This window comes from Schistocerca piceifrons, chromosome 8, assembly GCF_021461385.2.
Source record: "Schistocerca piceifrons isolate TAMUIC-IGC-003096 chromosome 8, iqSchPice1.1, whole genome shotgun sequence".
NCBI lineage: Eukaryota > Metazoa > Arthropoda > Insecta > Orthoptera > Acrididae > Schistocerca > Schistocerca piceifrons.
In genome coordinates this window covers 379,997,466-380,009,949 of record NC_060145.1, presented here as the reverse complement: position 1 = coordinate 380,009,949, position 12,484 = coordinate 379,997,466, and the positions used below count along the sequence as shown (strand labels likewise).

The following is a 12,484-nucleotide window of genomic DNA, read 5'->3' as shown; positions in this document are numbered from 1 at the left end:
GGGTTGTCCTTGACATCTGGGACATATTATCCGAAAGTTCAGAAATTGCAAACTAATGTTTCACCTGCACAAGTTCCTCAACCCGTTGTACAAGTTCATCATGCACATTTGTCAGCCAAACTTGAATTTTCGGTGTCACTCTAACATCATCATTGCTGTTAACTCCGTCCTCATACAAATGACATGATCAGTGATGAATCATGGCAGCATTGACTTCTTCCTTGCAGGAAGCGAATGATTTAATGTACTTTGCAACTGACATAACACCGTCCATTTCAGTCTCTTGCTGCTGACACTCTGACAAACAAAACAGAGATCTGACACCCACAATGTGACCTTCAACGTCTCCTGTTCCAACTACATAAACTACATGGAGTTTCAGTCATTTATTTATTTTTAATAGCTAATCGGAGGTAGTTTACAAGTAGCTGTCATATTTATCTGGAATGTAGTCTCGGATGGACATAAAATGCGAATGATTAACAATTCAGGTATGAAGAAAATGGAAGTGTTAGAAATGAGATGCTACAGGAAAATGCTGAGGATTGTATGGGTAGATTAACTAGTGAAGAAGTGTTACATCAGACAGGGCAGAAAAGGAATTTCTGGTACAAATTGACTGACAAAATATGTAGGTTGGAACTTAAATAGTGGCAACACTGCTGTGGAGACACTATGCAATGGAATCTACTATTGTCGCTGAGAGCACACGTTGTTGACATACCTACATTACCACCAAGCAATGGACTCGCCCATCCCACATCACTGGCGTGCGCACAATCAAGAGAAACATGGTCACTTGTGAGCAAGCAGTCTAACATAACTATGTCACTATGTTTTCGAAACAGGGACAGTGGAGTCGGATCAAGATTGAAAGTACCAGAAGTTGTACAGCCCGACAGTGTCATCAAGATCTTCAAGAGGCATGCAGGTAATTGGCATTGCCATACAGAATGGGGTCATGTTGGGTAAAAACCTTCATCGAAGTTTGGCAAACTGTGGCAGACATGCATTGGGCAGGTCGTCCTAGCATCTCTGAAGTAGTAGTGCATGCTGTTGCCGCGTTAGTGGACAATGATCGATGCCATATGATTCATGAGTTCGCGTATGAAACGGGATTAGCACATATGACAGTGCTTCACATCCTGAAGGAACACCTGATAATGTGAAAAAAAGCATCACAATGGGTTCCGCATGACTTGACGAAAATGCAGCAATGGGTGCGTTACGACGCTGCTCGGACACATCATACATGGGCCACATCATACGAGCCAAAACGGAAATGCCAATCCAACGAATGGCATCATTATGAGTCGCCACAAAAGTCGAAAGATGCGTCAGAGCACCAGTAAGGTGAAAGTTATGGTGATTCTCGTGTACGACTCTGATGGTGTTATCCTAACACATTACGTTACTCCACAGCAGACCGTCAATGCACAGTATTACTGTTTATTTTTGGTGCGTCACCTATGACCAGCTTTGTGAAAGAAGCGGTGACACTTTCTGCGCAACCCACCCATCATTTTGCACAACAGTGCGTGGGCGTATACAGCACAAGCTGTGGCTGCTCTATTCAGTTGATGGAACTGGGAAGTACTGTACCATCCACCATACTCCGCGGACTTAAGTCCTCGTGACTTTGATTTTATTCTGAAGATGAAGGAACCTCTTCATGATATTCGCTTCAGAACTTTCCAGATATTCGACAGGCTGTAGATTGCTCCATTTACCAGTTTTATATCAGCTCCTATTTTACTATCACTGAAATAACATGAGTGAAAAAAAAAGTTACAGTTCTACCGTAGAGTTTTGTGTAATATGTTCACCAAGTTTACAATGTGTTAAGTTTAGTTCAGAGTTGTTCTCCACTTTTACAGTGCACTAGTTTAGACGAAACATTGAATTAATTAACTTCTCCTTGCTAACACATTTGAAGTTTTTTATTTTAAAAATCTGTTGGTTAATATGCCAAGTCCATTTCCAAGTGCTACAGTTACATACAACAGAACGTAATTCGTAGTGTGCCACGAGGAAAATTCAATATTCTGTGAGGTGATTTTATTTTGTGAAGTTCCTGATTTACGATTCCAAAATGTATCACCATTATGAAGTGCTTCGTTTAATTTCTTTTAAATTTCATTCCAAAGGAGATACAGACCAATCTCACTTCTGTGTCGTTTGTACAAGATCTGTGAATGAATGGTCCATAATAGACTCTTAGAAGCAGCTGAATTTCTCTTAATCAGACAGTAAGTTGGATTTAGGCTGGGTTAGGACTATACAGCATTGGTATTAAATCTAACCTAGCATATTGAAGTCGGCTCTGAGGCAAAAAAGCCACTGAGGTAACATTTATTGATCTTAACAGCATCTTATGACACAATGAACCATCATATGCTCCTGCACAAAATGTATGGAATAAGTAAAGATTATCATCTCACATGAATAATTTAAGGTCTCATTCAAAATGGAAGGTTTTTCACTCCATCTAATAACACAGCAAGTTTCATGTATGCTGATGACCTCGCCCTCTATTCCCAGAGTGAGACCTTTGAACAGATGGAACGAAATCGTAATGATGCTTCAGAGAAATTAGATAAAGAACTAGTTAAAACCAAATCCCAGTGTTACAACCAGGAGTAACACAATAAATATGTCACAGTTGTATGGTTGGTTAACACAACACTGATACAAATAATTCGGTCACCAAGTGGTAGCTGAACACTTTATGAAAATAATGTAAATTGGTGGTGGTTATACCACTGTCCAGGCAGTGCAAGTGAAATGTGGAATTCCGGCAAAAATCATGAGTCCATTGACATATTAAGCAGAGTGAACATGGAAGTCAAAGTTGCAGTATGGCAGCCAGATTCTAAGTCCAGAGAACTGACGAGTCAAAATTGAGCGGTAGGTACACCAGTCCAAGAGATGAAACAGTCCATTGCAGTGTAGCGATTCAGAGTTGAGGAGGAGCACATAACACGATGAGAACTGGCTTGTTGACGTTGATGGTGGCGTTAAGTAAGGCTCCATAGTCAATGGAGCCGGCAGCTGGGGTTGCTGTATATTCTGGGTGGCCAATCACTGTGCTTTGAAGTGCGCGTGCTTGAAGGCGGCCTGTGATGCTAACAGTGAGCCGCGCATGGAGAACTGTGGCACCGATGAGTTTATTAGCCGCACGTAATGGAGCCCACCACCTCTTGGTGCAGAGATTTAATAGTGGTGGATACCACACCCAGCAAAACACAGGAATTCACATTCTATCTGAGAAATGGCAGGCTCTCAGGATGTTCAGGTGGCTTGGATAAGCAGCATTGACTAAATGTAAAACAAAAAGTATCCGTAAGAAACAACCTACTGCACAAAATTATTGGAATATCCTGGGGTGCACCAGCAAAAACAATTAAACCTTCAGCTTTATCTTCGTGCTACGTTGCAGGTGAATATGCTAGTCCTGTTTGATATAATTCTACCCATGCTTAACAAGTGGATATTGCTCTAAATGATTCATGTAGACTAATAACTCAATGTCTGAAACCTAACTGCAGGATAAACTCTACCACTTAGCTGGAATTGACCCTCCCAGACATCAGGCATGAGAACTACATGCAGAGATAGCTGTAAGGTGTCTACCTCTGATAAACACCCATTGTGTGACTGATGTCCAGAAAAAGTTCCACGATGTCAACTAGACATGTTCCCAGCTGTTAATGTGGAAGATCAGATCAGAACACTGGATAACACGATCGGAACATCTTGCTGCTAGTTTCACTGCATCTGCATCTATACTCTGCAAGCCACCTTGCTTTGGGTACGTTTTGTACCACTGTCATTTTCCCCCTTTCTCGTTCCAGTCACAAAGGGTTTGCAGGAAGAATGATTGTTTGTAAGCATCTTTGTGGGCTTGAATCTCTCTAAAGAATGGGCCATGTGGAAAACACTGAACAGGCTCAAAAATGAGGTTGGGAGGTCGAAGACAAGTTGCAGAAATGGGTTATTCCACATCATCAACCCTTTGTGAGTGTGGAGTTTCTCAAACTATGGAGCACGTATACCAATGTAGATTATGTCCTGTAAGATGAACCCTTGATGACCCGATGCCCGCACTCTCTAAAGTCATTGTGATTGCCAAATGTTGAGCTAAAAATGCTTAGACCTTTCTTTTTATTCCTTTTTTTAGTATTATAAATCAGTTTATAAATGTTAGTATGTTTGTATCTTGTACTCTGAAGTTGTTGCTGTGACACAAATAAATAAATAAATAAATTTATGTGTTTTTATTTACTTATTGGTTCATAAATTTACAACCATTTACAACAATTTTCCAAGAAGCCCACTGTCAACTTCAGTGCACCTCTGGACTCTCAGAACAACATGTTGTATTGATTGCCTCACTGCATTTCTATTGCTATGCATCCTTTTATTTCTGTCCAAATATTACTACATATGATGGTGTTAAATCTGCAGTTGTGTGTTGGCCAGTAATGATACTATCACGGCCTATCCATCGATTACTGAAAGAGCAGTTATTTTGCCTCATACATGTAGTAGAATGTGGAGGGTCTGAACTTGGTGTTCCCAGTGGATCCTCTTAGTTGTTCGACTGACCTATTAAGATTCTAGTAAACAGAAACCACATGACACCTGTAAACACACCAATGTGTACAAAATGTATAGGACTTTTTCCTTCTTCAAACGAGCATTTCTCTTACCTCACAGGTTGTTGAATTTTCTTTGGGTTACTCTGTAAAGCCATATTTTGCATACGCCATAAACCTGCAACCTTATGGATCTGATCATCAGTATAATTGAAAAAAAAGTGTGCTACTCACCACCTTTTTGTTCAGAACATACTAGCTGAGTTATTAACCCCCTCTCTTCTGTCTGAAATAAATTTGTCACTAACCAAATACATTTTGATTGGAAAAATGTTGTAGGCTTTAATTTGCTACAATGACTAGTTGAGTAATTCCAAATTCTGATTTGCTTGTTGAATTTTCTGCTTGATTATGTCTAATTATAGCATCATTTTATGCTCTTTCTAGTTCTCTTCTAATAATTAGAAAAGCCTACATTTGTCATTTGAGATAGCAAGCCTAAATTCTTGTGTTGCAGAATATCCACTGCTGAAGTAATGTGAACTCAACTTTTGGCTGTGCTGTGTTAATAGAAGACACTGTAAACCAGTGCTATGTTTAAATATATTATGAGAAGGAAAGTTGCTCCTCACCATTCTCTCTCTCTCTCTCTCTCTCTCTCTCTCTCTCTCTCTCTCTCTCTCTCTCTCTCTGTGTGTGTGTGTGTGTGTGTGTGTGTGTGTGTGTGTGTGTGTGTGTGTGTGTGTGTGTTTGAGAGAGAGAGAGAGAGAGAGAGAGAGAGAGAGAGAGAGAGAGATTACTTTTAGAACTGATAGAGAAAGCAGTCACAATAATGCCTAATTGTTCTTATTGTGTTTTACAGAACCTTTTACCTCGTGGACAGCATCCAAACCCACTGCGAGAACGCAATACGCAAGTGAACAAGCTGCTGGGCCAACAACTGCATGGCAAGCCACGATGTGAAATGCTGATCTCAGGGCAGGACCTTGTAGCCGCTGATGGCACGATCTCACACCATGATATGTATGACTACCTACATCTGACACAAGCTGGTTACAGAAAAGTGTTCGACCCATTGCACGAGCTTCTGCAGCAGTTGCTGCTCACCGAAGGCGAGGAACGCAGTTTTGCCGCAGGCGATGATGACAGAGACCTCACGCCCTCGGAGTAGCAGTGCTGGAACTGGAGCCAGAATCAGTGCTTACCAATTGCTCAGCTGGATGGGAGTGAGGGGAGGCCTGTAGGTTTTTCAAGTCTACTGGTGGCTACCTGCACTCCATAGTTGGAACAGCCTTTTGCCTTTGCTTGCCTTGTGCAGTATCTCTCGGAGAGGCCAGCTTTTACTGGTTTTCAAATGCTGCTGTGCAGCATTTCTGCTAGAATGGTGTGTGCCATAAACTGTGCTGCCATCGTTTTTGCAGTTCACAGTTTTGTCATTTATGTTTTGGAAACAAATTTGTAAAAGTTTTACTAACTCAATGAAGGAAATTGGGAGCAAAACCTTGTGTACCAGAAGTGTTATTAATAACTGCATTTGATGACCATGTGCATATGTCTTAATGCGAAACGTTCTCACGCCTTTGTACTTGAAGCTTTATTGCACTTCCAGATTAATATAGAAGTAGGAAAAGAAGTTTATTTATAAATAATGTGTTTGTTTCTCGTAATTTAAAGAATTTAAATGCACTGTGATGTATCCATTGCATTGTGAAAAGAGAATTACAGATTATTTTGTGTGACAAATTATTTGTAATGTAGAACTTAGCTTTAATTTCTTTTTAAATTTTGTTGCTCTTGTTTACAGTTTGATTAATGGCTAGTTACATCACAGTGAGGAAGCTGCTGTCATGATTAGTGTTAGCTTTAGATGTCAAGTGTTAGTCTGTGGTAGTCTTGAGCAGTACTATCATTTATAAATTTGATATTATGTATACTTTCCTGTATTGAGGTAAATTTACATTAACTACATGATTTTTTCAGCATTTAAACTACAGTTATAGAAAGTAGCTTTCGTTGTACTCGTAAGTTACTTTGTTGTGGAGACATTCTTTTAAATTTTGTGCTATCATTTACCAATTTTTAGCAAACATAGTAAAAATTACTTCATAAAATATGTAGTTCATAATCTGCTCATATAAAACCTGCTTTCAAAATCTAGTTCTGTAAGCTGTTCCTCAATCATTGTATGTAATAGCATCTGTTCCTTTGAGGAGTTTTCTCAGAATTTTCAGTTCCCAGAAAAATTTTGAATGAATACATAGACCACAGATAATATAAAGAGCTTTTGTGTCCTTATGGATGCATTATTATTTCTTTTATTAGGCTGTATAATGGTGTGTATGAGGTTTCTCAAGTGCAAGCAAATGACGAAGTAGTGTATGTAAAATGTGTGTGTACTTAATTTCTCATTTTTACTGAAAGTATTGCATTCAAAACATTCCATTGAGGAATCTTCCATTATTTATGGAAGACCTAAGTGTTCTTATGTTGGTGGGTCTGTAGTTCCTGAGTTATTTTGAATGTGAACTGCAGCTTAAAAGAATAAACTGGGAGTTTTTTTTAAACCAAATAATTTGTTACCAAAGGCACATATTATTGCCATATCAGGAATGTTGCTACATGTTTCTCTCATTGTATAGTGTAAGAATGATTTACCATCTTTCAATACATATCTGGGTTGTGCAGATATTAGAAAGTAAGAACGTAGGGATTATACAGTATCTGTGAATATTTTGTAAGTGTCTGTTTTTTTTATATATATATATATATATACTCTCTTCAGTGTGCATATGAAACAGAGTGCTGTATTGAAATGGTTTGTGTACATAAGAAACTTGTACAAATTACATAATTTATATATGTATTTATTTGACACTGATGTTTCAGTTTTTCCTTTATCATTTCCCTTTATGGGATTTTACAGAATTTGTAACATGGCAGCCTGATTCCAATGCTTTCTGATGTATATCCACACAGTAGCTAATAAACATTGAAATACTTGAATCATACTGTCATTTGTGATGTCTCTGTGCACAAGTGGAATCTACCAGTAGAAAGATACCACGGAAGATGAAATATTTATATGCAATGATGGTAATCGAGTAATTTTGTAGGAGAGATCACTTATTTAGCATTCAAAGTGAAATCCAAATTGCTGAACTAAGACAGACACACTGCAGAAGAATTTTTTTCCCTTGGCAATCCAACAAATAAGATGAGTGTGTGCCATGGTTTGATCGACTGTATAAAACAGGTAAATTTAATTTCAGAAATTGCAAAAAAGCGTCTTCCACCATGCTTAAAGAGAAAGTGAGTGAGTGTAAGAAGTAATTTTATTTGTAACTTTAAAATAATGTTGCATATTTTATTGCAAAATACATGCTGACAATGTGTCAGATTTCTTGCCGCTCATAGAAGAATGAAAGACAGTAAGACACAATATTAGTATTGTTCAACATATATAGTTTGCAACTATGCTACGATGACATGTGTACCATTGTGTATGCATAGAAAAAACAGTAATACAGAGTTGTTTTCTGATTTTGCACTTGTGTGTATTATTGGCTCCAAAATAAAGCAAAGCTGTAGCTAGTGGTTGCTCTTAGGGTGAACATACAAGTGTTGAGATAGTCAAACTTTATGTGGCTGTTTTTAACACAATTATTTATTAATACAGAATAATAATTAACAAAGCTCTGCAACTTACAACTTCAGTTCCAAATTGTAATCCAAGACTTGCATTACACTTCAGTGTATGGTCACACAATGTCTAGCATCGTGAAAGGGAAATCCACTGTCATTAGTGATATGAACAACATACAGAGCAAAGAAAGAGAGTGAGAGATGAAAAATACAAAGTAAATAGTTTTTGCAAAGAATATGAATAACAAATTTTCAAAATTGGCCATAGGTTTATGAAAATTATAACAGAATATCTGGCACATCTCCTAGTGAATTCATGAGTACAATAGTGTATAGAGGTAATGAAGATTAAGAAAGAGAAATTTTGACTTTCCTTGGGTTGCAGAAAGGAGATTAATGGCACAGACTTTTGGGCAAGCAAAAAGTCAATAAAAATAAATTTCCAGGAAAAAAATACCACAGGTTTTTATCAGTCCTTATCACAGATGAAAAATATCAGTTATTTACCCTATGCTTTGAGTACTAAGAATGAAAATTAGGAGTTGTCAACCAGGAAATACATAAAAATCAGGACAGATTACGAGAAGCTTGAAGGCCGTATTCGTGGTAAATTCCTACTTTTTGGACATAACTAAAGTATATTTTAATGGTAGTGTGTTAAACTAAATATGACTTACGCACATATTCAGTGCAGTGATGCAACCTGTTTAAAGTTGTCAGATTGTCTTGATGGCTTCAGTCAATATACATTTATGTTTGTGACAAGTTTGGTATTAACTTTTAAATGGAAATAGGTTTCATGTATTGTACTTATTGAGAACCATTTCACATAGTATCTGTGAAAGAAACATTAGCATCTCTCTTTTGTAAATAGTTGTTATATTTTCGTTTTTGTGTGTCCATCTGCTTAACTGTTGGTTCACCTAACAATACCTGTCTCAATGCCACATGACATCCAGGGAGTAGCCAAAAATTATTCAGGAACTGAAAAATAATAAAGCTGCATCTGAAGAACATAGCATAGTGCAGAACTTTCCAAAATGAACTGCTGTTTATAGCGGAGTTCGACTCTTGGCTCCTGCTATGCCCCTTGATGCACTGTTATTTTGTGAAACATACATTCTCTCCATCTAAGCTTTTGATATTCATGGATGGAAACCCAGTTCTAAGCAAAGAAGGGAAAGCAGAAAGGTGGAAGGAGTATATAGAGGGTCTATACAAGGGCAATGTACTTGAGGACAATATTATGGAAATGGAAGAGGATGTAGATGAAGATTAAATGGGAGATTTGATACTGCGTGAAGAGTTTGACAGAGCACTGAAAGACCTGAGTCGAAACAAGGCCCCCGGAGTAGACAATGTTCCACTGGAACTACTGACGGCCGTGGGAGAGCCAGTCCTGACAAAACTCTACCATCTGGTGAGCAAGATGTATGAAACAAGCGAAATACCCTCAGACTTCAAGAAGAATATAATAATTCCAGTCCCAAAGAAAGCAGGTGTTGACAGATGTGAAAATTACCGAACTATCAGCTTAATATGTCACAGCTGCAAAATACTAACACGAATTCTTTACAGACGAATGGAAAAACTAGTAGAAGCCAACCTCGGGGAAGATCAGTTTGGATTCCGTAGAAACACTGGAACACGTGAGGCAATACTGACCTTACGACTTATCTTAGAAGAAAGATTAAGGAAAGGCAAACCTACGTTTCTAGCATTTGTAGACTTAGAGAAAGCTTTTGACAATGTTGACTGGAATACTCTCTTTCAAATTCTAAAGGTGGCAGGGGTAAAATACAGGGAGTGAAAGGCTATTTACAATTTGTACAGAAACCAGATGGCAGTTATAAGAGTCGAGGGACATGAAAGGGAAGCAGTGGTTGGGAAGGGAGTAAGACAGGGTTGTAGCCTCTCCCCGATGTTGTTCAATCTGTATATTGAGCAAGCAGTAAAGGAAACAAAAGAAAAATTCGGAGTAGGTATTAAAATTCATGGAGAAGAAATAAAAACTTTGAGGTTCGCCGATGACATTGTAATTCTGTCAGAGACAGCAAAGGACTTGGAAGAGCAGTTGAATGGAATGGACAGTGTCTTGAAAGGAGGATATAAGATGAACATCAACAAAAGCAAAACAAGGATAATGGAATGTAGTCGAATTAAGTCGGGTGATGCTGAGGGAATTAGATTAGAAAATGAGGCACTTAAAGTAGTAAAGGAGTTTTGCTATTTGGGGAGCAAAATAACTGATGATGGTCGAAGTAGAGAGGATATAAAATGTAGGCTGGCAATGGCAAGGAAAGCGTTTCTGAAGAAGAGAAATTTGTTAACATCCAGTATTGATTTAAGTGTCAGGAAGTCATTTCTGAAAGTATTCGTATGGAGTGTAGCCATGTATGGAAGTGAAACATGGACGATAAATAGTTTGGACAAGAAGAGAATAGAAGCTTTCGAAATGTGGTGCTACAGAAGAATACTGAAGATTAGATGGGTAGATCACATAACTAATGAGGAAGTATTGAATAGGATTGGGGAGAAGAGAAGTTTGTGGCACAACTTGACCACAAGAAGGGATCGGTTGGTAGGACATGTTCTGAGGCATCAAGGGATCACCAATTTAGTATTGGAGGGCAGCGTGGAGGGTAAAAATCGTAGAGGGAGACCAAGAGATGAATACACTAAGCAGATTCAGAAGGATGTAGGTTGCAGTAGGTACTGGGAGATGAAAAAGCTTGCACAGGATAGAGTAGCATGGAGAGCTGCATCAAACCAGTCTCAGGACTGAAGACCACAACAACAACAACATACATTCTCTCAGGGTTTTCCTGTTCTGGTGGGTGAGAAAAACTGCCATACTGTGAATAGTATTTTAAAGGAATGGGTACTCACATCAACAAATTTAGTGAGCGTTGATGCAAAATCAACGACATTGATGAAAAGAAAAAGAGAAGAAAGAAATTGCATATCTGCCTCGTTCTGGCCCAATGCCTGTAAAGATTAAGACTGCCACAGAAACATGTTGCACAGTGTATTTTGCTCATGGAACAGAGATAAAGTCTTTGTAATGTTGAAGACAATCTCTGTCCTCAAAAGTCAGTTTCATTCTGCATTCCTTGCATATGTGGTGTCTCGTGGTGGGGGGTGGGGGCAGAATACTGAGGAGGGTGCAAGAACTTTAGTGACACACATGACTAACACTAAAGCAAATCTGCTTTCACTGAGCACTGCCTCAAATGTGCTGTAATTATTAAATGAAAAACAGTGTGACCAGAATTGCAGTGCAAATGCTAAGTTTTTGGGACAACATAAATAGTAATTTGAAATAAAGAAATTAGGAAAATTGATAGATCAGAATGGAGCATCAAAGCATATAGTGGGTGCTGGGAGTAGAAGTTCATTATAAATAACAGCATGACACCAACAGTGGAGTCCAGGTGGTGAATACGCACAACAGCACAGCTTGCAGCACTTGAAAAGATAACAGGGCTGGTTGTCGAAATGAAATCAACAACATAGCTGAACACTTCACCAGTAAGCACACTATTAATCAGCCATTCTGGAAAAATGTGGGAGATCAAGAAAGATGTCAGTAATATATATAGGATTTTCCCTTCTTTCAGAATGTATAAATTATTGTCCAAAGCACTTACTAACAAGGGTAGGAGAAAAACTTGATAAACAGCTACACCGATACCAATTAGCTGTTGAAAGATAGATAATATGCTGGACAGATCATAAGCTTAAGAACATCACAAAGATGATGATCATGGGATGACGTAAGGTTTGTAGCAGATTTTGTTTATTTTAAGGAAGTCTTTACTCTTGGTACAAATGTTGTTTGGACTGTGGGGTTCTATAGCAGACAAGGCTGGATAGCAGAACAAGGAGTCTTATGAAATAGACCCTTACCAACACCAAATCAAAGATTAAGAGCATAGAAGAGATCTCAGAGCATAGAATAGATCTCAGATTTATTTTATGTCGAGGCTTAATGAGACGAGAGATGGCTGAGACCCATACTAATAGTGTCCTGAAAAAGGTGGTGAGAGAAAGGAAGGAATTGAAGCTTAAAAATCTTTCAAAATTAAAAGAGGGGAAATTGGTATAGAATAATTTGTGTGGCACATGATATTTCAGTCTTCACCAAAAACTTGGAAATAGAGAAGGAAATAAGTGAGCTGTTGCAAAGATAGCAAAAAACAACAGAGCTACGAATCTCACTTAAGAATTTTGTAATTAACACC

At 38.3% G+C, this 12,484-nt stretch overlaps 1 protein-coding gene across 1 annotated transcript in view; it reads left to right on the top strand.

Moving 5' to 3' along the window:
• LOC124711427 (platelet-activating factor acetylhydrolase IB subunit alpha1) overlaps window positions 1-7,601 on the top strand; it is a 49,879-nt gene extending 42,278 nt beyond the window's left edge. Inside the window, exon 4 of the mRNA XM_047241495.1 lies at window positions 5,461-7,601. Coding sequence (XP_047097451.1) covers window positions 5,461-5,769 — 309 coding nt within the window. The 3' untranslated portion in view covers window positions 5,770-7,601. The remainder of the gene's footprint in view (window positions 1-5,460) is intronic.
• The last annotated feature ends 4,883 nt before the right edge of the window (window positions 7,602-12,484 follow it).